Source organism: Asparagus officinalis, chromosome 4, assembly GCF_001876935.1.
Source record: "Asparagus officinalis chromosome 4, Aspof.V1, whole genome shotgun sequence".
NCBI lineage: Eukaryota > Viridiplantae > Streptophyta > Magnoliopsida > Asparagales > Asparagaceae > Asparagus > Asparagus officinalis.
This window is the reverse complement of record NC_033797.1, coordinates 22,283,333-22,310,240: the sequence shown is the minus strand read 5'-3', so window position 1 is coordinate 22,310,240 and position 26,908 is coordinate 22,283,333. Positions and strand designations below refer to the sequence as shown.

Below are 26,908 nucleotides of genomic sequence, written 5' to 3'. Positions count from 1 at the left end.
CTTGGCAGCGACCTCATCGCCGCCCCTCTCCCGTGATCTCTCATCTCCCCCGCAGGTTCCCCGCCGTCACCCCGACAACTCCGCCGCCGCCGCGACAACTCCCTCTATCATAGGTATTTTGATCATTGGTGGAGATCACAGGCTCAAGGTGTAAATTTTCCCTTCATTTTCGCTTAAATTATTATGTTGCATGCGAAGTGTTCGTGTTAATGTCTGTGAGAGGTTTTCCATATCAAACATGTTCTTCGTACAGTGTGGGATCAAAAAGCTCGTGGGATGCTGCAACTGCCTTTGCCTTGTTACTGTCGGTGGTTTATTCAAGCGTATCAGTTTTTGTAGGATACTGGGTTTCCAAAACCAAGTCGGTTTCTTTCATGCCTATTGACAGGCTTTAATACATCATTGTAGTAGTAAAGTTGTATCTTTATGTTGTATTATATCTGGGTGTAATTGATGTTATGAGATGGATATTCTTTCATTTAATTTTTTACGGAGTTGCAACTTCCGTCGAGATGATATTTATGTTGATAAATTTTATTTACAGCTCCGAGTGGAATCTAATGTTGTCTTGCATTCATTCTTGTGAATGCACATGTTGTTTGCTAATGCAGCTGCTGCTGACTTTAATTATATTGTTCATGAGAAACTTTGTTTGCGTCGTTACTCATCTTCTTAGCAAAATACAATTTCCACTTTAATTATATTGTATTGCGCTGTTGCACATCTTAGCAAAATACAATTTCCACCTACATTACTAGAGAAAGTATTCAGTGAGGATGGATTGAATATTGCAACAATAAAACCACACGACCAGAAAGTATTCAGTGGAGAAAATGAAGCAGGAAGTACATGCATGCTTGCTCAAATAAAACCACACGACCAGAAAGTATTCAGTGGAGAAAATGAAGCAGGAAGTACATGCATGCTTGCTCATTGATTTCAGCAGATATGGGAGGGAAAAAAATAGCGAAACACAGCCAAAATGCTCAGTGTTTTCATGACCAAAGAAATTTCCAAATTAAACATAAACCAGCAAATACTATACTATAAATTCAGCAACAACTAACATTTGATTACACAAAAACTTAAACCAGCTTCTATTCATACTTCAGCTACAATCTTCACAGGCTCTACATCCCAAGTCAATTTAGCCACTAGCTCGTCACGTTGTGTTACATACTCCTACAACATTAAGATCACAAAATAAAAACTTCAGCCATTATTGATTATACAATCACAATTAGTCAATAAGTCCATACAATCATTTAACACCACATTGCTCTTGAGCTCCGAAATACTTTTGCAAACTATCTCTTTTGCTTTTTCTAAAAATAAAAGATAAAAAAAAACAGTTAGTGATATTTCAAGAAAAGTAAAACAATAAACAATATAGAAAAATATGTAAAACAAATGAACTAAATTGAACTTACCAACAATTGACAACCCGTCCTATAGTGTCCCAATTGTTGACAATAACCACATTTTCGTTGTCTCACCTCTTTTTGCCTTTCCGATTCTTCAAAGCCACTTTTAGTCCTAGTTGAATTTTTCAGCCGTCCCTTTGATTTTACAGGGCCGAGGGGATCACGAACCATATGGGAGGCTCATTACTTCAACTAGTCTAGTCCCCGTGTTCTTCGAATGGATCTCTTAGTTGTTGAGAGGGTTGCCCAAAAGCCCGTGTTCTTCGAATGGATCTCTTAGTTGTTGAGAGGGTTGCCCAAAAGCGGTATATAAGGCGTACCCTGTAAAGCTTACAAGTAAACCAGATATGAAGATGGCGAATAGGGTTGCTGTTTTCATTTTTAGATAATTTCAAGATCACAATATATCTACGATAAGATAGTTTATTTACAACTACAACGGAATGTCAAGATCACAATATATCTACGATAAGATAGTTTATTTACAACTACAACGGAATGGTATACAAAGTCAATAAATCTCAACCAGCACATGAGTATTTGAATCTACATGGGTCTCAACTTGAGAATCCATAGTTTGTGCCATATTGCGCCTTGCTTCATCCCTTGCTTCAACAAGAAAATTTGATATTTGTAGCTCCAACTTAGAAAGAAGATCATTCGAGCCGCTGCCATATCAAGTGATTCATTAAAATTTCCTCTTAAAGCCCATATTCTTATAATACTTCTCCGCTCCATGCTATCATCATTTTGTTGCAACTTCATAGCATTAACAAAGCCAAAATATCTATACCTTGCATCAATTTTCCATCTAGGCAAGATATATCCTCGTTTAACCACAATATATTTAGTATATGCTTACAAAGCACCCCTTCAGTTTCCCAAAATGAACAAGTGCATGCAACATTAAGCTCACTATTTATTTCATAGGTTACTTCTTCCCAATTCTTTATTTTCAAAATATTTTCTAACCAAGTATACAACTTTCAACTCCTCCTTTGACACTTCTTCATAATGTAATGACATCACATCACCAAGCTCCCTTTGGAACATCTTCAAGATACCCTAGTGTTTACCTTTCCAACTTGCTCTTCAATCGGATTTGAGAAGCTCATCGTGGGTAGGGTGTTCAAAGTCATGAATTCCTCATGAGATTCTGATACACGACGAGATGCCACTGCATTGTCATATTGACCCACGAACTCAATTAGTCTAGTGTTTGCATTAACAAAGCCATCAAAAAAGGCATTGATGCTCTCACTCCTTTGGCTTGTTGTCATTCCCGCCTAAAAACAGTCCTTCAAGTATGCATCTACCCAATGTTCACGCAAGCTATACATTCTTGTCAGCCAACTATCTTCACCTTCATTTATGTTGAATTTAACCTTTATGACTTCAAAACGCTCTTCGCATTTGCTTATACTTCTAGCAGAATACCAATTGTTGAAATATGTAGGCATCTCATCCCCGTATTGGCTCTTCAACTTTACTTGTTGCTCGGCAATATGTTTTCTAACATGCCAAGAACAAAAGCGATAATGAGTATTTGGCAAAATGCTCTTAATAGCTTTTTTCATCTGTGCATCCTGATCAGTTATGATAGCCTTTGGTGCAACCCCATGCATACCCTTGATCCATTGCGAAAACAACCACTCGAAGGTTTCCTCTCGCTCGTCGCCAAGCAATGCACAACCAAAGAAAGTGGATTGGTGATGATGGTTTACTCCTGTAAATGGAGCAAATGGCATACTCAACTGATTAGTCTTGTATGTGGTATCAAACACATGGCATACTCAACTGATTAGTCTTGTATGTGGTATCAAACACAACCACATCTCCAAGACTTAAATAAGAGGCTCTAGCTCTACCATCGACCCAAAACACACTTCTCAGTGTACCAAACTGATCGACCTCCATAGCAAAATAGAAATCTGGATCTGATTCCTTTCTGTCTTGGAAATGTCTAATGATGTTTAAGCATTCACAGCCAATGTTACTTTGCCTTGTCTTTCTGACATGATCAATCATTTGTTGTGTGGTGACTTGTTCAGCATCTTGTCCTTGATATCCAACATTAGGCATCTTTTTAATATTAGATGGTCTCATTCCCTCTTCATGCAACAACTCAATGAGGCTAATGCAATGTTTCGATCGATGTCGTTGCTTGTGAGAATGATGATGCATTACTTTATCAAGGCTTGTTAAAGGATGAACATGCTCAGAAATGAACTTAGTAACCTTCCAAGCTTTTGAAGAAGTAAGCCTAATCTTTATTTTTGCACCACAACCAATCCTAGTTTTCGGACGATGATTGATAATCAATCCACTTGCATTTTCAATCGATGCTCTCTTTCTCCCTGCTTTATCGCAAACAAAAGTCCTCGAAAGAATCTCTCTTGAAGCTTTCTTTGATTTTTCAAAAGTATCTTTGCGAATTCCAAACTCAATCTTCTTTGCATATGCATTGTAGTAGTTGTATGCATCGTTGTCCGTCTGAAACTCCTTCCCTTCAAATGGAATATCATCACTAATTTGGTCATCCTCCATTCGACAATTCTGTAGTATTAAAACATCATATGAATTTATTAGCCATGAATTTAAAAAAATATATAAATCTATCCTAGAAGTTTACTTACATACACAAAATATTCACAATTCGCTAATATTTGCCGACATATATTGTTCGGACATAAATTCATTCAAAAACCAGTCTTTCCTCCAAGTATCAACCAAAAAGTTCTATTCCACAATAAAATTAAGCACATGTAAAATTTATTACCTTCTCACTTAGAGGCACTGTTATCGGCAATTGTCGCTCTTTCGAGGAGGTGGCCTCCGACAAGATGACTTCATGAGAAGAAGATGCTTCCATTGTTGCTCGTTCGAGGTGGTGTCCGAGGAAGAAGGCTGCAACACTTTCAAATCAAAAGATATTTATTTTATAAATTGACAGAATCCAAGTTCATATGATAATAAATACAATAGTTGTTCATCTCTTTACAAGCAATTTGCACCCAAGAGTTGTTCACCTCTTTACAAGCAAACTGCAGTTAATAATTATCACGAGTTGTATGCATAGTGAGTGATCATGTCATGGTTTAACCTTGATTGTGTCAGTCATAAGTTAATGAGAAAGTTATAAATTTACAACAAGCAATGCTTTGAAATTAGTTGATGCAAAATTTATATAATTTTTGTCGTTTACCATCCATACCATGTATACTGTCTATTCAATTAAGGAGGTCATAATAATTTATTAATTAGCATAGGAAAATGAAAGCAGGTAACATGAATATCACTAACTTTTTTCAAATGACAATCATCTCAATTTTGAACGGGAGAATGAATATTCAAGGATACTAGCGAGTTTGAACTAGTAAATGTGGGAAAGAAGTTTATGGTTTATGTTGTTGTATGAGTTGAATACTCAGGAAACATATTGTTAACTACAATTAGGCTCTTAACACAAAAAACCAAGCAACTGCACATTCGCCATAATCCAGCGGAGAAGTTTTATGAAAGACGAAAGATCAATGCAAAATGTAGCCCTTAAATGCCTTCAACCACTCTGCTCCAACGGCACCTAGAATTACAGTAAATGTGCCTCCCTGGAAATATAGAGTGTTCAATTAACAAATTTCTACAGCCACGACATAAACATTGATGCCATCTGAAAGTGTTAGCACCCACCTCATAATCGGCGTTGGTGTCGGTGTCGAGAGAGGGAGGAGCTCGGCGTCGGTATCGGGTTCTCGGGCGTCAGTGTCGGCGTCGGTGTCGAGAGAGGGAGGAGGGAGGGTCTTAGAGGGGGAGAGGTGTCGGTGTTGTGGCAGTGTCGTGGCGGCGTCGGAAAATTTACACCTTGAGCCTGAGATCTCCACCAACGATCAAAATACCTATGAGAGAGGGAGTTGTCGCGGCGGCGGCGGAGTTGTCGGGGCGGCGACGGGGATCCCGCGGGGGAGATGAGAGATCATTAGATAACCGAATGGGGAATGAAGTGAGAATACAATCACGATCATGGACGTCGGACGTTCACGCTCATTGGAGTGTTGCGTGATAGTATATAATATTAATAGCTAATATTATACATTATATATACCTGCTATATATATATATATATATTATATATATGAGAAAAACCGGGAAGGGTGGAGCGGAAGAGGAATTTTAGTGCAAGTTTGAACAAATTGTGAAGTATGATCTCACTATTGTGATGTGTCAATGAATGAGGAAGTGGAAGATGGGTTACTAACCACGACGTTCACCCCAAATTTGTGTTACAGTGTGTGTAGGGTTTTAGAATATATAGATCAAGTTCAATGGAAGCGGATCGATCCATAATGTAGCTCAATCAAGTGATCATCAATGACTAAGAAACTTAGTGGACGTCCACTTAAGTTGACATAAGTTTCTCCTCTCCTCTCTCTCTCTTCTCTCTCTCTCTATATATATATATATATATATATATATATATATATATATATATATATATATATATATATATATATATATATTATATATATATATATATATATTATTATAATATAGAGAGAGAGAGAGAAGAGAGAGAGAGAGATAAGTATGCTTGGTACCAAACACCAAATTTTATGCTTGGTAGTAAGGTGGCACAATCCCCTCCACTCATTCAAATGGGGACCACATTCACAGTAAGTTGAGGAGTGCATTAGGGGGGCTCACATGTCATACACTTGCAGCGTAGGAAATTTCCTGCGCTGCCCGGCTCACCTCCCGTTTTCTCATATATATATATATATATATATATATATATATATATATTATTATATATATATATATATATATAGTATTCCAACGCAAGCTCAAACGCCTCCACTAGCTCAAACACCTCCACTATAGCATTTATAATGCATGGTTCATTCAGATGGTAGTTTTGGTATATGGGACTAGTATATGGGACTGGTATCATTTAAGCTCTGCTCGTGCCTTTGCCATTATGTTGGGTATATGGGACAGGGTAGGTGGCATGTGCCAAGCTGACAACTTAAGTGGTAGTTTTGGTAACAAATTTTGATTAAAAAAAGAATTAGTTTTTAGAGAAAATAGATGACCTTCCATCTTCTCCAATTACACATTTGCTTCTCTCATTTGGTTTTGAACACAGTCCTCTTCGAATGGTCTAGCAAAAAACTTTGTCATTATGATCAATGGTGAGCGATTGGTTCCATTAACCAGCTATTGAAAATTTTCAACAGGAGTCTAAAGGAAAGCAATATAGCTCGACATGTTTTGCTACAAGTGCACAAGATAGAATATTTTCACAAAAATAAGATATTCTTTTACAAGAATATAAGCCAAGTATCGTCTCAAAAATTCCATCAATTTCGACAAGGCAACAATAACAACCAAGTTTCAACACCAAATTCACATTCATGTCATGTCATATAGAACAAATTTAACAATTTTAGTACCATAACAACAACAAAATAAAGAAAAGAAATATAGAAGTTTGAGCCCCAAGAGAAGGATCCATAATAGGTCTAAACAAGCACGTCCTGCGAGGGGGAGGAAGTCGGTAATAGCATTAACTTTGAGCACAAGATGTTTTCGGTGACGATGAGAACATGGCGTCAATGACAAACTTTAGCGATGATGGGAGCAAAACTTGATGGCGAAGTCACTACAATGAGATCACTTATGGCATGAGAACGAGATCTTTTTGGTTTATTGATTGTATTTGACTTTGATGGCAATGTCGATCACGAGGGTTGGGTGTTGGATTTAAATCTAATTAAATCTATTTGTGGGCACATATGATTAATCTGTGTGTATTGCTATCCTTCAGGATAACCCACTAAACTGATCAATTAATTTGGGTTAATAGGTATTTAAATAAATTATGGGGTTATATGTGCAGATACCAGGTTGTAATTGTAATTTGATGAGGCGCCAAATTACAAATGTACAACACCTATATATATGGGGTTATGGTTTCTAATTTAGGGTTAGCCACTCTCATTCTCTTATCCCCATCTAAAGAGATCCAAAAGGGAGAAACCCTAAGATTAGAAGATCATCAAAACCCTAATCAAGTTTTCCTCAATGGATTCAGGTATATGCTTCCGCACCTTATGATTCTTGTTAATTTCTATGAATTAATCATGGCTTTAAGGTTTATATCTCAAGTTTTTTTTAGATCTAACAAGTGGTATCAGAGCCACCGTGATTTGTTCTAAGAGATTAAGATTAATATTAGGTGTTTGTGGACAATTTTGTAATGATGAAAGAACTGTATCTGATTTTATTCTCTATAACTGCTTAGAAAAAGAATGATTACAACTCTCTCAACTCTCGATTACAATTCGAATTCCTGATTACAAAAGAGAAGAGGATTGATTTGAATCCTCTCCTTTGTTTAAATCTGGGTTCTTCACGGTAGCGATGAGATGCCTCCCTCGAATGTTTGCTCCTTTGTTTAAATCTGGGTTCTTCACGGTAGCGATGAGATGCCTCCCTCGAATGTTTGCGTCGAGTTTTCTTCTCGTTGACGATCCGAACGTCTCAACTCACTGGAACAAATGACTTGTATGGTTGAATTACTCAAGAACTCTACACGAGTGTTGTACCTCAGAATGAGTGACAAACTCTAGTAAGAAAAGAGTTGTTTGAACCAAAATAATTCGGTTAATAAGCCAAGTATCAGATATCTGGAAATCTTCAGTTTGTTGAAGATCGTTGCCTCCAGATTCTCTTCTCCGAATCCGATCCCTGGAAAATTCGCCCTTAACTCTGTTGAGTTTGTTGATATTTATGGGGAGATCAGGGGTGTAACTGCCCCCATAATCCATGCCTAAATGAGGGTTTAGTTGCCCCATTAATCGGGTATAACAACCCACGCAAACCACTCCTCAGATTATGGGTGAGAAACGGTTTTCGAAACTGCATGGATCATGTTTGAATGAGTCAGAACCTTGACTTGCGTTCTGGCATAGATTCTGTGCTTGAACGCAGTATTTGGAAGTGCGTTCTGCAGCGATTTGGAGCTGCGTTCTGCAGCGGTTTGAGCTGCGTTCTGCAGCAGTTTGAGCCGCGTTCTGCAGCGGTTTGAGCTACGTTCTGCGACGATTGGAGCTGCGTTCTGCGACGATTGGAGCTGCGTTCTGCAGCGGTTTGAGCCGCGTTCTGCAGCGGTTTGAGCCGCATTCTGCAGCGGTTTGAGCTGCGTTCTGTGACGATTGGAGCTGTGTTTTGCCTTTATCTTTATATATGGATGATACCAATGACCATTCGAGAAGGCCCTATTCAGGCCATTTGTGACAATTGAGGCATCTCAATAACGCTCTATCAACTGCGGGTCACGATCTCCACTAAGATCTTTTTTGCATGACTTTAACCATGCGCTTCTCAACATGTCGAATATTTGCCCATAGCTCTCTAGATCTTCCCGCTTTTCTAAAATCATTACACTGCTCATCAGCGCCTCTAATAGTTGCTAATATAATATTAGTCATGTTGTTATCGCAGCCATCAAGATCAATCATCTTAAATATGAGGATGTGTTTATAGCTGAGGATGCAATGATTGCGTTACTTTGACTTTTGGAATGCAGCCACTTGTGTTTTGACTGTAGGGGTGAATTCTACCTCTCGATTTGAAGAAACCGTTGACTTGTAATTTCTTCATGGTCCATAGGGGCATCCTTCGATTGCAGCTTTTCTATGGTACCAAGAAATTCGTCTGATTGTAACTATTGTGATTTTTAGACAGCCTACAGAACCCCCTCCAAAGTTTTCGAAAGTTCGCGGTTGACTGGGATAAATTTTCGAAACACTTTGGATCCCAAAAATTTGTTGATTGAATGCACCCCATCGCGGACTGAGTGGAACATCATAGGGTCTTAGACAAATTCGTTGATATCATCTTTCTTGTTTAGTTCATCAATAATGACTTGGACTTTAGCTTGTTTGACCAAATTCGTCATCTTCAGGGAACTTGAGCACTTCCTGGCTTAAGATAAATCTATTGTCATAGACAGAGAGAACCACAAGCCTGTATGAGAAGGACTTCATCCCCAGCTTAGTCATGAGGACAGCCTCAGAGGATCCCGCCATATTGTCATCCCTTGGAATATTAACCTCTTTGAGAGGGTTAGTTGTGTGATAGGCTGAGGTCGGTCACCAAAACGTCTAGTTAAGTCATGCGTTCAACCAGCTGAGTGCGGTGATGCGTTTGGGAGCTAGGGCCTCTTATTTGAAAATGCGAAAATCGCGTTTCGGGTGGGATTTTTGCCTAAAATCCCGCGCTGATTTGACGACTATAGCTGTATATAAATAGACCACTGAGGTCAGATCAAAAAGCCGTTCGACTTTTCTCTTTCTTGCTTTTCAATCGACCGCTTAACAGAGTTCCTGTTCATCTTTTTCAGCGCTTCGACGAAGGAGAAATTCATCCCTAAATCTTTCGTTAATCCATTCTGCCTCTTCTTGGTCACTATTAGAATGGCTCCTAAGAAGAGAATGACCTCCAAATCCAAGATCGCCCAAACTCAGGGTGCTCCTTCGGCTAAAACCCCCAGAGATGTCCACGCCGCCGCTCCGTCATCTCCGACTTCCTCAATTAATGGTAAGTCTGGGCAGTCGAAAGTCATCTTAACAGATTCCTTTCCTTCGATCTTTGATTGGGGGTTTGCCTTCCCCTATTATAACATAGAGATCATACTTAGTGTTTCTCGGTTTTAAAACGCATGGTTTGCTCCATCATTCATAATATTTCGACGCAGGTTTAGACCTTGCGTTTCAAATTTTGAATGCGGGTCGAGACCCTGCGTTAAGGGTTTTGGACGCAGGTTGAGACCCTGCGTTTGAAACTTCAAATGCAGGTTGAGACCCTGTGTTTAGGAATCTGGACGCGGGTCTGGACCTTGCGTTTAAGATTCTGGACGCAGGTGAAAGCCCTGGTTTATAATTTTGGATGTAGATCCAGGATTTGCCTTCTTCCTTAGTTTAACTGGCTGACTTTTCTATTTGCAGTATGCTACTCCAATGAGCCTCTTTCTTTCAACCATTACTTCGGTCATGCGGGAGGTGCGGAGAAAAATACAATCTTCAGCTTTGGAGCCTCTTTCTTTCAACCATTACTTCGGTCATGCGGGAGGTGCGGAGAAAAATACAATCTTCAGCTTTGCCTTCGAATATCCAATATTCCAGGACACCAACAAAGAGCGGGCGAAGCTCATCACTCAAGCCTTCCCCGAGACTCTCAGGTCCTTGGTGACGGATGCTAAATTTGAAACCGCCGAGCATGAGATTTTGAAGAAACCATCTTTCCTCTTTGGGGATTCTGTTAAAATGGACCCCAAGTGGATGTCGGAAGGGAATTACAAATGGCTGAAGGCTGTTAACAATCGTCGTCTTTTCCTCCCCAACTTAGAACGAATGTGACCGATTTCTTATTATCAGTGCGCTTCTATTCCATGATCAATGAATTGGGAACTCGTCCAGGATCAAGGAGGTGTTGCTACAGGGCACATTACTCCTCGGGGTACCCATCCGGCTGGTTTTAACCATTTTGTGGCCCTAAAGCCGGGTTTATTCAAGAAAGAACACCCTGTCGGTGAACCTGCTAAGCTGGCGGAGGTCTTTATCAGGAAATTCATTTCTGTCAAGGGAGAATTCTCTGCCCAAGATTTCAGGGCTCCGACATGGGTACACTCAAGTGAAACAGACTGGTGGGCCCGAATGATAAATTTCGTCTTAGAGGAGCTGGAAGAACCTTTGAGAATTTTAGAGTTGAGGACTCCAATAACAGCCACTCGATATGAAATTTCTCCAAATTATAGTGGACTTTTTGCTATGCTAGAATTTTACAATCCTCATACCGGCACCTTTTTTACTCCTGTTGGTGAATTAGGCTTTGCTCTCCATGAGATGTTTGAAATCTCTGGATTGTCTTTTGGTGAGCTGCCTTATGAGGAATTCGTTCCTAGTAATAGGGAGTTGGAAATTCTGAAACATGGTATCCCCGAGATCTATGACACTTATTGGGAATTGATGTGCCATTTCCAGATATGCGTACAAACTATGGGGAAAAGAGCCAGTGGTGTGAAACAAGGTCAGTGGACAGAATATCTTTTCCGAAATATGTGGGACAAGGATGCTGAGGTGACTCGCTTAGCCGCCAGTACTCTTGAGGAGATCCATGAACGCATCAATGATGTGACCTCCCATTATACTTGTGAGGTAGAGGAAGACATCTTCCCAGCTTTTACCACCTTTGAAAGCTTCCATTATCAGGCGAAAGTCCCGATCTCCGACACGGCCTTGTTTGCTGGTTTTCTTACTCTTTGGTTGAAACGCTGTGTAGTACCCACTAGGCCAGTGGATGCTATTACAGTAGAAGTATTATACCCAGCTGTTCTCTTAGCTCATAGGCCAGTGGATGCTATTACAGTAGAAGTATTATACCCAGCTGTTCTCTTAGCTCATGGACGACCTCTGAATCTTCTTTCAGCCATAGTATGCTGTTTGCAGAGTGGTCTACGGGAATTAGTCTCTGAGTTTATTACTGTCAGGAAATTAGACTCAGATGGGAAGATAATCATTCAAACTCTAACCCCTCGGGTGCCGATGCCATATATTTATTTGGTATCTTGGTTTGTTTTACACTGTCCTTCGATAATGTCGACTCCTGAATCGAACAATACTTTGGTTCCTCTCATTCAGCAATTGGAAACCACTCGATGGGTCGGTTGGTATTAAGTTAAATTCCGTGAGATATTTAGACGGGATTATAATTATGAGATCGCTTGCAAGTTTCCTGCTTTCCCAAGCGGTGTGTATGGAGAGATCTATCAAGATACCCCAGGGCGTAATTCTTTTACCACACTCAGCAGAGGTGTCTTCTGGTGGCTCATAAATATTCGCCCAGGCTATCTTATTTTCCGGCAAGGGAGGAAGTGCTTCATCGTGGCTCATAAATATTCGCCCAGGCTATCTTATTTTCCGGCAAGGGAGGAAGTGCTTCATCGAGCCCTATCAGCCTTATCGCTTCTCTCATATTTTCCGGCAAGGGAGGAAGTGCTTCATCGAGCCCTATCAGCCTTATCGCTTCTCTCAGCAATTCGGCTATGATCAGATCTATGTTGGGAATCCAAACCCTGCCCTTGCATATACGTGTAATGTATATGAGGGAGCAAGAGCCTGGTGTTATTCAGTGGCAGGCTGTACTGGAGCAAAATTCCGACTGCCACATAAGATGCCCAATGTTCGTACTTCTTTAAGTTTCTGTACGTGGTATCAGGCTGCTTCTCAGATCTCAACCTACAGCATGAATACTTCTTTCTTGAAAGCCATTCGTAAATGGTATGCTTCAAAGAGAAGTGCTAAAAGGTTCCGTGCCCGGGGGGTTAACGAGTACTTGTCATATGAAAAGGCGATTACTGAAGACGAGCATCGACAATCACCGGAAAGGGTTCAAGAAGAGATCAGGATGCCAGATACCCACGAGGTGGAGTCCTTGAGAGTTGAAACTCGGAGCAAAAGCGCTACGGGAAAGAGAGCACTCGACCCAGTTGAGGAAGCCACGTATGACAAACGAGCTTATCGAAAGTTAGCGCTCGAACCCCCTGCTTCTAAGCTTATGTCAGATGCTCAGAAAACATGGCATACAGCAGAGGAAGAACAGGAGTCTACTGCTGAGGGACTTTCACCTCAGCCTGGTCTCCCTACTGTCGGTCCTGCTTTAGGAGGCCCTGTTTCTTCTGCTCGTTCATTGAATGAAGAAGAGCGTGGAGATGAGTCATTTGTAGGGGGTGCAGACCTTGGCCCTGAAGACACGCTCCGTGATACTGCCTCCACTGCCCCACATGTTGAAGAAGATATAGCTCCTGTCCAAGAACCTACTGTGACTGTTCAGCAAGGCTTAGTAGCGGATAAGTCTCCTTCCGCTTCTGTGTTATTGCCACCTGCAGGAGATACATAGCCCAGCCCCACTACTGGAGTCATATCAAAACCCACTGTCACCGAAGATCCACCAGCATTTCCTCCCGTAGACGAAGATGAGCCTATGGACCGCAGCGATGATGAGGACGGTACGGATGATGATGGTGACCAAGGTGAAAGTAACGAGAATAATGACAACTAGGGGGATGATAGTGATGATCCCGGTGAGTGGGATATTCCGCCACCATCTTCTTCCGACAAAGCGTCAGCCTATATTCCCTTGCCTCTCACTGGTAAGCATCGTTTGTTCTGACTCACGACTAATCCTTGTTCCGAATTTAAACAGTTTTCTCATACAGATCCTATGATAAATGAGGCAAGCACTGTCACCCCTCCTTCGACGCAACAGCTTCTACCACCGTCAGCTCAAGTGTCAGAGCCAACTTGCTTGGAACTCTCAACGACAACTCTCCCGCCGACTGCTTTATTGACCATTTCTTTAGCCCCTACAGAAGTTGTAGACGTGCCAGGGTCATCTAAAATGGGGGAGTTGATGGCTTTACAATCGAGTCCATCTCAACTGGACATCGGCGTTCCCTCTCAAGCCACTACGCCGAAATTGCCTGCTGGTCTCTTGCTTGGCTCTGTATCTTTAGAAGTTTCTGTACCGTCTCCCATCGCTGCTTCGAGTCCCACAGACGTGCCAGATTTTCTCAAGATTTCTCTTGACTATTTAGAAAGTCTCACCAAGAAGGTGATTGAGGTTGTGTTGGCCGGCCGAGATACTTTTGAAACCTTCAAGCCTATGCTCACAAACAGTTTAAACAACCTCAAGTTCGTGGGTGATGTTCACGTAGTTCAGCGTTGCTCAGAAGCCATTTCACGCCTAGAGGCACAACTAAGGCTCTTGGAGGCTTTATGTCGTGCTGATATCCAAGCGCAGATTGCATCTACATTCGAGGATATCCGGGCCGAAGAGTTTAATAAGTATGAAGTTGCTCGACATCAGATAGCTGAGAAAGAGGTCCAGGTGGAACATCTGCAGCAACTGCATGCTCAAAAACAAGCTGAGCTAGCACTCTCCAACACTTCTCTAGAGAATTTACGAGAGAAGATCATTGCCGCTGAAGTAGAGTTGACTAGGATGAAGGCTCAATTCAAACGAGAAGAAGCCATCGTGACTGAGCTTAACATCAAAAGTGCCACCTCTCTGGTAAATTACCGTACAGAAGCTAGCGCTCTGGAGGAGGCTAAGAAGGAGGTAGCTGCCATGCTGTCTAGTGAGGACGAGCTTCGGAAACGGGCCGAGATGCTGGTTCGGGCTGACCATGAAGAAAAACTTTCTGACGTTAAGTCCCAGCTTGCCTCATTCAGCCTGATGAATTGATGAACCTTTTTTTTATCGCTCTTTTGGTAGGAACAACACTTATCTTAGGTTGCTTTATTTACCTTTGAATAAAGGTAGTGCTGCTTTTTGGCTTTTCATCGTTTCGCTTGCGTCATTCAGTCTGATGAATTGATGAACCTGTTTTTGTATCGCTCTTTTGGTAGGAACAACACTTATCTTAGGTTGCTTTATTTACCTTTGAATAAAGGTAGTGCTGCTTTTTGGCTTTTCATCGTTTCTTTTTCATATCATGTTTTGACATGGAACCATGAAATACCATTTTGACATTCTTCCTGTATTATGCTTTTGCCTTAAATACTAGAAGAATCTTGTAAGTGCCAGAAGTGTAATATTAATGTGGCAGGCTTTATGATCCTGTCGCTCTATTGGTAAGAGTCGATAAGTTTGAAGTGTTGTGTTCGGAGCAACTTTGAGGACCTATTGCTCTATTGGTGAGAGTCGATAAGTTAGAAGTGTTGTGTTCGGAGCAACTTTGAGGACCTATCGCTCTATTGGTGAGAGTCGATAAGTTAGAAGTGTTGCGTTCGGAGCAACTTTGAGGACCTATCGCTCTATTGGTGAGAGTCGATAAGTTAGAAAGTTTCGATGACAAAATTGTCTTTGTGTGACGAAATTCAAACTGCAGCTATATGGATTCAGAGGAACGGAACCACCCCCTGCGTTTGGGTTCTTTAAACTGGGCTGCGTATGTCTGAGACTGCGTTGTGTATTTGAACGCGTCTCCAGATCATTGCGTCTGGCTTCCTCTATACATCTTTCAAACGCAGGGTCTTGTCCTGCGTCTCATCAGAAGTCTAAACGATTATAATGATGACGAAGAGATCACCTTTGGGCGGGAGTCTTAGGACTCTATACTACCCACAGTGAATATATATAAATAGCCTTGATTGGTCTTGTCAAAAGCCTTAAACGCTTAGGCTTCTTTCTTGAAATTAGAAACGAGTTTCTTCTCGTTAATTCTAAAAAGTTCTTGATTATTTCACTTCGTCCTCCAGCCATGGCCTCCAAGAAACCTTGCTTGAGCGGAGACGAAAAGGCGGCGCACCCCATAGCGTCATCGGAGAACGCTTTTGGGTCCACCTCTGGACTGACGTCGACGCCTCCCTCTCCAATGCCTGGACATCAAGGTAAGCCATGCTATCTATTCTGTTCAGCATTTTTTTTAATGAGTTTTCTTTAAAATCCCTTGAGTGGGTTCTGGTTGATGATGACGAATACAGTTTGTCTCTTCACCCTTTGATGTATAAAGCAATTGCCGTGTCTTTTGACGAAAACTGTTTGTCTCCTCAATTTCGAAAATTAAGAGAAATTCCTGTGTTGATTGACGAAATGAAGGGTTAATCCCCTCGTTCTTGAGCGCAGGAAGAAATTTCTACGTTCATCGACGAAATAAGGAGTCGATTCCTTAATCTTGAATGCATGAATAAGCTCGTGCGTTTGTTGGCGAAACGAAGGGTTTATCCCTTAATCTTGAACGTAGGAAGAAGCTTCTGCGTTCATCGACGAAACGAAGGGTTGATTCCCTCATTTCGACATCCTGGTTTGATCATAACGCAACTTACTGTGTTCACAATGGTTCAACGCGGGTATAGATCCCTTCCGTTCAAGCTGATCTTATCGCATGTCTATACTATTGCGCTTGACTTCTTTTATGTTGCTGACTTTACTTTTATTTGTCTTGTTGCAAGGTGGGGCTTCTGCTTCTCAGCCCCTCATATCTCATGATTCAGGCGACGTCCCTTTCATTCCACCAATCTCTACGATCCTCCCACATGAGGGCTTCGAGCGGGTGACTGATGAGGCTATTTATCTGTCGCCCAATTGCACTCTTTTCGTCTCTAGGCGCTTAGAGAATCAGGTGAAGCAAGCCTTCTCCATCGTGATGCACGGGTGGGGCTCTTTCCTTGAGTTTTAAGCTTCTATCGAGGAAGGTTTGAATGCTCTTGCGGAAGTCAACCCCCTCTACGCTCGACGTTTTGAGGAGACGATCTACCGCTACTCGGGGGCCGCTCGTTACTTAGAGGAGCTGCAGCAGACAGACCTAGGGCCTAAGATCCAATGGGATATCAGTAATGCTAGGCTGAAAGAGAGAGAGTTGCTGCCAGGGCCCGAGCTTTTGATATTTCGGAAAGGAAGGCTCGTATCTGGAGCTTGCAGAAGCAACGCTGCCAAGCCAGGGCCAGACTCAATGCAGGAGAGCTAACCCAGGAAGAATTCAACCTCGGGGATGCTACCCTCGAAGCGAGGGTCCAGGCTGAAAAGGAAGCCATCCAAGTGCTGCAACAAGAGGCTTCTGCTGCTGCCGCGGCTTCTGATGTCGAGCTTCGTAAGAGAGTTGAAGAAGAAGTGCTGGCGAAGCACGAACAAGCTATATCTAAATACAGAAGCACATCTTCTGAGCTTCTCTTTACTCTAAACTTCAGTGACATTTATTCTTGTTTTGGTTTTGTGATAACTTTATGTTATTTCTCCAAACACTTATTATCTGCATGAAATGAGCTGCTATTGCTTGCCCTCTTCTTGCCTTTTTCTTTGTGTTTTTCTAAAATGCTATGTTGGAACTTCTGAAAATTGCCTCCTTACGATTGAATGATTTGAATGCAGGCCTATCATGGATGCATGGTTTTGTCCTTGCATCTAAATAAGTTTGAACGCAACTCTGAGATTTGAGCTGTAGTTGTTTGAGAAGACCTGACACGTTCCAATTTGTTGAGTGTTCTCTGGAGACTCCTTCGCTATAGTTGAAACTCCATGCTTGAATGAACTAGACGTAAGTCTGTCCCCAAAAATGCAATGTCATACCTTGCGTCCAAAAGGCTTGAAACGCAGTTATAGAATTTACGTTCAGGGAGGCTAGGTGCTTTTTCTTCCACCCTTGAGAGTGTATTCTAAGTTGTTAAGACTTTTCCACTGAATCAAGTCAATCTGACGACTTCCTGACAGATTTTGAGAAATTTTTCTTTATTATAACAGTTCTCAACAACTTCAATCGTCAGAGGTGTAATGTTAACTTGACGACGTATACATTAAGAGAAACAAATTATTACTCCTCCTAGTAGGCAACCCCCTAGCTTGGATTACTTGGGGGGGGGAGGACATTTGATGAAAAGAGACCTTGTAATCTATGGGTAATATTTCTTAAGAAATTTCCCATTAACTGGCATCATGAGTCTGTCGCCTTTTTTATCGATGAGACGGTAGGCTCCATTGGAGTAGACTGTCTCTATCACGAAAGGTCCTTCCCATTTGGGGTTGAACTTTCCTTTGGTTTTATGGGTCATCGCCATAGGTCGTCGATTAGCCAAAACCAAGTCGCCTTTCTTGAAAATCCGTTCTTTGACCTTTTTGTTATAGGCTTTAGAAATACAGGCTTGATATAGCTCAATCTGTTGTTGAGCTTTAAGTCGCTTGTTATCTAAAGCTTCAAGTTCTTGAAGACGTCGTTGATGTTTCTCTTCCTCTGTTAGTCCAGTTGCAATTGCGACTCTCAAGAAAGGGATTTGAATCTCCAGTGGTAGTACAGCTTCACAACCGTACACTAAAGAGAATGGCGTAGCTCTTGTAGGGGTCCTCACCGTTGTGCGGTAAGCCCACAAACATTCGCTGAGTCTTTCGTCCCAATCACGTTGACTCTTGGAAACAAATTTTTTGAGAAGTTTCACAATGGTCTTGTTAAAAGCTTCCACAAGACCATTCGCGGGCGGATAATACACCGTAGATGCAACACTCTGGATTCTAAACTTATCACAAAATCTCTGAAACCCCAGGCTAACAAATTGTGTCCCGTTGTCGTGGACTATCCGTCTTGGGACTCTAAAGCGGTAAATGACATGATGTTTGATGAACTTAATGACATTCTTTGTCTTGACTTCTTTTAGCAAGATTGCCTCCGCCCATTTGGAGAAGTAGTCGGTCACGGCTAGAATGAACCGATGTCCTTTAGAAGTCGGAGGAGAAATTGGTCCCACGATGTCCATGCCCCACATTTCGAATGGCCAAGAAGCAGACGTGGGATGTAAGTTTCCTGGCACTTGATGGATAAAATCACCATGAACTTGGCATGCGTGACAACGTTTAGCGTAATCCACTGCGTCTGCGAACATCCTTGGCCAATAATAACCGATTCGTCGAAGACGATCACCTAATTTAGCTCCAGGCTGATGAGCTCCGCACATTCCTTCGTGAGCTTCCTTAAGGGCCTCTTTTGCTTCCTTCCGAGAGAGGCATCGGAGCAAAACTCCATCATGTGATTTACGATACAGGGTTTGAGAAACTGCATCGTAATAGAATTGGAGGGCCTTCCGTTTGATAGCGGCCACTTCCTTAGGATCATCGGGCAAAATTCCGTATATGGCATAGTCGATGTACGGGAACCGCCAATCTCTAGCTTCCAGTTCCATCAAGGTTGTGTAGACTTCTCCTGTCGTTGTCTTGTCTGAGCTTTCCTCTATAGGAATCTTGTAACAATATAGCTTGCGTCCCGTGACTGGAATCATTGTTTCAGCTCCTGGTGGCAATGCTAATGAAGTTGCCAAGGAGGCTAAAGCGTCCGCATAAGCATTCTGAGCCCGCGGAATGTATTCAATAAAGAAACCTTCAAACTTTTTAGCTTGCTTTAGCACTGCGAAGTAATACGAGATCAGATCCTCATGACGTACTTCGTATTCCCCTCGGACTTGATTAACGATGAGCTGAGAGTCACCGTAAGCTTCGAGGTGCTGAATATTAAGTCCTTCGGCAAATTGCATTCCTAATAACAGAGCATTGTACTCGGCTACATTGTTGGTGCAGGGTTTGATTAGGGAAAATCCCCTTGGGATTACGTGACCGTTCGGAGAGATTAATACTACTCCTACTCCCGCGGTGATCGCTCCATGAGGGTTTGCTCTAGATGCACCGTCGAAGAATAATTTCCATACTTGTGTAGTTTATTGAATTACACAAGCTTCAGCGACTTCGTCAGGCAATTCTTCATACAACTTAGATGTCCCTGGCACCGGGTGATCAGCTAAGAAATCTACCAATGCTTGACCCTTGACTGCTTTTTGGGGCATGAATTGTATGTCATATTGTGACAAGAGAATGGTCCATTTGGCGAGTCGGCAGTTTAGAGATGATGGCTTCGTCATCAGCACTCTCAAGGGATTTACCTTAGAGATGACGTGAATCGTTTGTCCAACCAGGTAGTATCGCATCTTTTGAACTGCGAATACTAAAGTAAGACACTCTTTTTCGACCAGGTTATACCGGTGTTCGGCTCCCATCATAGTTCTGCTTAAGTAGTAGATGACTTGCTCTTGTCCTTGATCGTTGTTCTGGGCCAACAAAGCTCCAAGAGAATGTTCCATGGCTCTCACATACAGAAATGACTTTCCTGATATTGGGGCCACTAGAACTGGCAGTTGAGTAAGATATCTCTTAATCTCCTCGAATGCTTTTTGACATTCTCCATCCCAAACAAAGGATACTCCTTTCTTCATGAGTTTAGAGAAGGGTTGGCAACGCCCTGAAAGATTTGATATGAATCTTCGAATGTAAGCCAGTCTGCCTTGCAAACCTCTGAGCTCTTTGAGATTCTTCAGAGGTGGCATGTCTTGGATTGCACGCACTTTCTCTGGGTCAAGAGAAATTCCCTTGGAAGTGACGATAAATTCTAGGAATTTTCCGCTTGATACCCCAAGGAATGATTTTGTTGGGTTCATCTTCAGTTGATGTGTTCGCATGATGTCGAACATTGTTTTCAAGTCTGTAAGATGATCGCCTTTATGTTGGCTCTTTACTGCTATATCGTCAACGTAGCACTCGATCTTCTTACGTAGATGTTTGTGAAAGACGGCGTTCATTGCACGTTGATAAGTTGCACCTGCGTTTTTCAGGCCGAAGGGCATTACTGTGTAGCAATACACCCCCAGTGGTGTTCTAAAAGCAGTATGCTTTTCGTCTTCCAGGTGCATCTTGATCCGATTGTACCCGGAGAACCCGTCCATGAAAGACATCCTTTCATATCCGCAGGTGTTATCGATCATGACGTCAGTGATAGGAAGAGGAAATTCATCTTTTGGACAAGCTGCGTTAAGGTCACGGAAGTCGATGCATATCCGGACCTTACCGTTCTTTTTGGGAATTGGAACAATGTTGGCCACCCAATCCGGGTGTTGTTCCTCCCTAACAAAACCCGAGTCTATAAGCTTTTTAACCTCTGACTCAATCGCTTCCATGACCTGTGGACGAAACCGGCGTTGTTGCTGTTTAACGGGTTTTGCGTCCGGATCGATGTTGAGACGATGCGTGGCTACTTTTGGGTCCAGGCCAGGCATATCTTCATAATTCCAAGCAAAGACATCTATATATTCTCGGATGAGAGATATAAGGTCCTCTTTTTCGGATGATGATAAGTCTTTGGCTATAAAGATAGGCTTAGGGTCAGATTTATCTCCCATGTTGACCTGGATCACTTTATCTTTAGTGGGTGGTTCGCGTTGTTCGAAACATATATCCCACAAGATGTTAAGACACTTGATCCAAGGATCGTCGGTTGATTCGATTAACTCTTCATCACCCCCTGCGTCTTCATCTGGATGACTAGTTGAAACCATGTTTACAGTCAAACCTTTAAAGAAAGGTCCGACACTGACGTCATATTCCCAGGAAGATGTTCTGGATGAGTGATCTTGATGCAGATAATTACTGATTTTATTTTCTGAGATAGAGGGGGTTGTGACGTAGCCCAGACCTCTTCCGGTTTTTTGATAGTAGTCCTGAGGTTTTCCTTCGGGGGTCAGAGACATTCGAATTGGTGTTCGCCTTCCTTTCCCAAAGTTTAAACCCTGTTTTTTGTTAAAGTTATACCCCATTCGTTTCATTAATTGGACGGAATTAGGTTCATGGTAATGGAATTGAGGCACTTCGCTGGATACTGTATTATCTGATGCCACCGCGGAGCCGACATCAGATTCTTCATCTTCTGAAGGGCGTATTATCCGAATCCTACCATAGGTTGCTCGCTCGATGGTTCCGGACTGCAGACGGGTTCTAGGCCGGGAGGCTTTCAGAATTGACTCGAAATCATCCCGTGCCGATGTCCCTTTGCTGGTCATATTGGTGGTGACCCTCGGAAATTCTCCGTCTTCAATCACCCTTCTTCTTCGTTGGAAGCGCCTAGGCCTTGGTTTTGTTTCATTAATTGGACGGAATTAGGTTCATGGTAATGGAATTGAGGCACTCCATTGTCTTCCTCTGAACTTCCTCGTTTTAATTGTTCGGGTTTGACTTTACCGAAACGGATTGGCTTTTGCCCTTTCTTTTTGGGCGGGACTTCGAAGAAAGCCTTTTGTGCATCTTCTACTTCTTCATCTGAAGTGAAGGATGACTTCATCGGCAATGTGAGGGATGTTTCTGCACACAATGTGTGCCACGGATTGGTACCTACATTATGATCATTCTCTGTCTGTTCAGCTTTAAAAGATTCATCAGACAAGTACGCCAAAATAAAGTCTTCATTAATGCACCACTCGCCCTCACTCGGTACATTATTATTGTTCTCGACTGGACCCATTAGATTGAATTTCAATTCCCATGGACAATTTCCTTCAGGGTCTGGCTCGACGTCCGCTTCGATACCGCTGTCAATCTCTTCTTTCTCTTGTGACTCTGAGTAGAAGACCGAATCTGTGTGGAAGTTTTCTACTCCTCTGAAAGGGTATTTTTCCGCAATCAAGGTTCGAACTTCTCCTTCGTCATTAGCATACTTCATAACCTGATGGAGGGTAGACGGGACAATGTGATTTGCGTGAATCCACGGTCGTCCCAACAATAAATTGTAGGACGTGTCCGCATCTATGATATAACAAGTTACTTCGGACTTGAGATCTCCGATCTGGCATATGAGTTTGATCTTTCCCAGAGGCCGAGTGTTGTTAGCGTTGAATCCGAAGATAGTAGTCTGGGTAGCGTTCAGCCGAAGCATGAGAATCCCTAAGACTTGCATGACTCTGTAGGGCATGATACTGAGTGCCGAGCCTGGGTCAACCTGAACGCGGCTGATTTTTGATGACCCGATGTATCCGGTGTAGTACAGGGGTCTGTCATGTTTATGTTTCACCTGCATATCCTCCCGAGTGAATGATATGCAGGGTAGACTTCTTGCTACTTGTAAACATTGCATGCAAGACTGATCTTCAGACGCTTCAGGAGTTGGAGTGACTTGAGTGATAAAGCTCTCCGTGTTCTTTAAGGCTTCGATTAGGGCTTCCTTGGTAGTTTTGGATAGCCTCAGGAGTTCATATAAGGTAATCCTGGCTGGTATGTTGGCCAGCTGCGCCATGACATTGAATTGGAAGGGAGTGCTTGACTCCCCAAGATCCTGGTGAAGATTTTTGTTGAACCGAAGCTCTTTTTGTTTCCCTTTATCGATCGACTTGTTTGGATCCTGGTGAAGATTTTTGTTGAACCGAAGCTCTTTTTGTTTCCCTTTATCGATCGACTTGTTTGGTATAGAACCCCCAGCGTCTTGGGGCTGTTCTCCAGCTTCTTGAGCATTCTGATCATAGTTTCTCAAGTAAGCTTTTCCTGACCGAGTATTAGGGTTTCCTTCTGGGTATGCCGCCTGTATGTTGAAAAAATTACAATGAAGAGAACAAAAGAAAATTGACTTGTATTTCTTTGATTCCGGTTACAATTTGATTACAAAAGAGAAGAGAACGAATTTGGTTCTCCCCTTTGTTTAAAACTGGGTTCTTCAAGGTAGCGATGGAGTGCCTCCTGTTTAAAACTGGGTTCTTCAAGGTAGCGATGGAGTGCCTCCTTCAATTGTTCGCGTCGAATTTGCTCTCCGTTGACGATCCGACCATCTCTTATCTCGTGAGAACAATGAACTTCTATGGAAAGTTTTATGGGTAACTCTTGAACGAGTTTAAGAACTCTGAACGAGTTAGAACTCTGTGAAGAGAGTTGTTAGAACCGAAAATTCGATTAATGACCAAGCAGATATTCTGTTGTTGAAGAATCTCCTTAGATTTGATCTTCTGAATTTAATTCAAATCCTCTATCTCCAAGAAATCCGCCTCTCCTGCCTCTCTGTGCGGTTGAGATCCTGAGGAATTCTCTCTGCTGCTGCCTCTCCGTTCCAAAAAGCCAGCCCCTAACTCAGTTGAGTTTGTTGAGTTTTTATAGGTGGATAAGAGGTTGTAACTGCCCTCTAAATCCGCTCCTAAGTGGGCGTGATTTCCTCAGATCGTGGGGAAACAGTTTTGAAACCGTTCGACTCGTATTTGAACGAATCAAACGGCCAATCTGGCGTTCAGAACCCAACGTCGCCTCTTAGAATTGAGACGTGAGGTTGGGTGTTGGCTGAACATCAATGAACGCAAGGGTCGCTCGCGTTTGGCTTGTTATAGCTTAGAAACGCGGGGGTCGGTGTTAGTTGAACCTCCAGAACGCGAGGATCGCTCGCGTTTGGCTTGTTATAGCTTGGAAACGCGGGGGTCGCCTGCATTTCCAAGATTATGACGCGGGGATGACTTCCGCGTTTTAAAAGGGGTTAGTTGATTTGTAACCTCTCCTATATAGCGTTGCAAGGACCGTTGTTCAGTAATCCTAGCTTTAGCTGTTGTGGGGTGTGAAAGTCGTCAGATTATAACCTTCACTGTAGATTGTGGAGACTGCTGAATAGAGTTTTCATCAGTTGTCGGAAGCGTCGTTGTATTGTAACTCTTCTCGATCTATGTGAAAAGTCCTCTATTTGCAGCTTTCGTTTGTAGGCATGAAAGCTATCTGATTGTAGCTTTCATTGTTGGAATTTGACGGGAATCAATCATCCATAGTGACTTTTAGACGAATATTTGCCCACAGCTCTCTACCAAGCAACTCACTAACTAAGTCCAACCTTTTATTTCTGAAATCATTACACTGCTCATCAGCATCTCTAGTAGTTGCTAATATAATATTAGTCATGTTGTTGTCGCAGCCATCAAGATCAATCATCTCAGAGATGATTTCGTGTTTGTAGCGATTGTAGAGTTGCGGATGCAGTGATTAGAAAGTTGTCTGATTGTAACTTTCATCGTCGGGGCTTGATGAGGATCAGCTATCGATTGTGATTTTTAGACAGCCTACAGAACCCCCTCCAAAGTTTTCGAAAGTTCGCGGTTGACTGGGACGAATTTTTGGAATACTTTGGATCCCAAAACTTAGTAAATTGATTGTTCGCTCCGTCTGATTTGAAGACATCGCGAAACTGGTTGTTGGAATGTTGAAATGTTGCTTCCTCAAACCAAACAAAATAGCTTTTGAGTCTTGATGATAATGAAGAATGAGGTGCGCTCTAAATCGAATCTGATGGGTTTTAACGTTGCTGATTGTAATCTGCCTGCACCCATCTGATAGACTCCCCAGTGGAGTCGCTTGTTTCTTCTCTATTTTGGTCACCTTGATAGCTGACCTCATTTTTTTTATTTGAGGTCGCGTCGTATCTTCTGTTGATCATCACGCGTGGGTGAACTCTGTGCTTGAGAGTTTGAACGCGTAGGTGAGCCTCGCGTTTGGAATTTCAACCAACTCGAACGCTAGGGTCGAGTTTGGGCGGGATTCTGGCCTCGAATCCCGTCCGTTACGATTTGACAGCTCACAGCTGTCTATAAATAGACCGCTGGAGGTCAAATCAAGAGTCATTCGACTCTTCTTGAAACTTTAACGGGAATCTTTGTTCTCATCTCCGGCGAGCTATTCCTCTTCTCCTCCGACTAGACTCCATGGCACCCAAGATGGCAGTCTCTCATCCTTCCAAGTCCGACGTTACCGTCTGCTCCGGCCGGTGGTGCTACTGCTCAGGCGAACGTGCCGCCCCAACTTCCCTTGATCGGTGGTGAGTAGGACCTCTATGGTCCTTAAAGTTGCTTCGGCAAGTTCTGATCTTTGGATCAACGAGGAAACTCGTTTCAGTAACGTGGGGCTGGACTCCGTCATTTGGTATTTCTTGACGAGAGGTTCGACCTCCGCGTCTTAGATTCTTAAAGCGAGGGTCGACCTACGCGTCTGAACTTTATGACGCGAGGTTCGACCTTCGTGTCTGAGATTTTTGACGCTAGGTTCAACCTTCGCGTCTGAGATTTTTGACGCTAGGTTCGACCTTCGCGTCTGAGATTTTTGATGCTAGGTTCGACCTCTGCGTCTAAAATTTGCCTTTGCGTTGTCTAACTTTTTTCTTTATCTTGCAGTGAGTCATACCAGCGAGCCTCTCTCTTTTCGCCACCATTTTGGGCACAAAGGTGGTGCGGATCCGAATATGACCTTCAACCTACGCCAGGAACTCCCAGTTTTCCAAATTAAGGAAAAGAGTCGCGTGGAACTAATCACCCAAGCTTCTTCTGAGACTCTTAGGATATTGGTTACGGATGCTCGACTTGAAAATCCGAGCCGTAAGCCAATAGTCAAACCTGGATTCCTCTTCGGGGATTTTGTTGACTTTGAGGCAGGTACTTCTTATGACGGGGACTACAAGTGACTGCAGAAAGTTGAAGAACGCAACCTCTTTTTGCCCAATATGGAGAGGATATTCCCCATGTCATACTTTCAATGCGCTTCCATCCCCAGACGTATGGACTGGAACCTCGTCAAGGATCAGGATGGAGTCATTCTCGGGACTCTAACTTTTCAAGGGGTCCGCACACTTGGTTACAACAGGCAGGTGACAGCTTTACGACCAGGTTTATTCGCTAAGGAATATCCCGTCGGTGAAGTGGCCAGTCCGGCGAACACCTTTGTCAAGAAATTTCTAGCAAAGAAAGGAGAATTTCCCGCTCAAGGATTTAGAACTCCTGGCTGGGTTCATTCTCCGGTGACAGGGTGGTGGACCCGGATGACCAAGTTTGTTTTGGAGGAATTGGAAGCTCCTCTTGCTCGAGCTGGATTGCAGATTCCCGTGCGGGCTACCAAGTTCGGGATTATCCAGAGTCACTTTCATTTCTTCTCCATATTGGAGAAGTATAATCCTGAGACTTGTACTTTCTTCACCCCTGTGGGGGAATTAGGCTTCACTCTTCACGAGATGCATGAAGTCTCAGGTCTTCTTCTTGGGGACTTACCGTACGAGGAATTTGTTCCGGGATCTACGGAACTTAAAATTTTAAAGAAGACCAGCCCCAAAATTTATGCCACCCTCT

At 42.6% G+C, this 26,908-nt stretch overlaps 1 protein-coding gene and 1 long non-coding RNA gene across 2 annotated transcripts; one reads left to right on the top strand and one right to left on the bottom strand.

Moving 5' to 3' along the window:
* LOC109839786 lies at positions 7-516 on the top strand. Its single transcript, XR_002246745.1, has 2 exons — positions 7-148; positions 254-516. It is a non-coding gene; the product is annotated as an uncharacterized LOC109839786 (long non-coding RNA).
* LOC109838344 (protein FAR1-RELATED SEQUENCE 5-like) lies at positions 2,711-4,296 on the bottom strand. Its single transcript, XM_020406795.1, has 3 exons — positions 4,204-4,296; positions 3,218-3,980; positions 2,711-3,150 (listed from the first exon to the last, which is right to left on the bottom strand). The coding sequence occupies exons 1-3, from the start codon at positions 4,294-4,296 to the stop codon at positions 2,711-2,713; spliced, it is 1,296 nt and encodes a 431-aa protein (XP_020262384.1).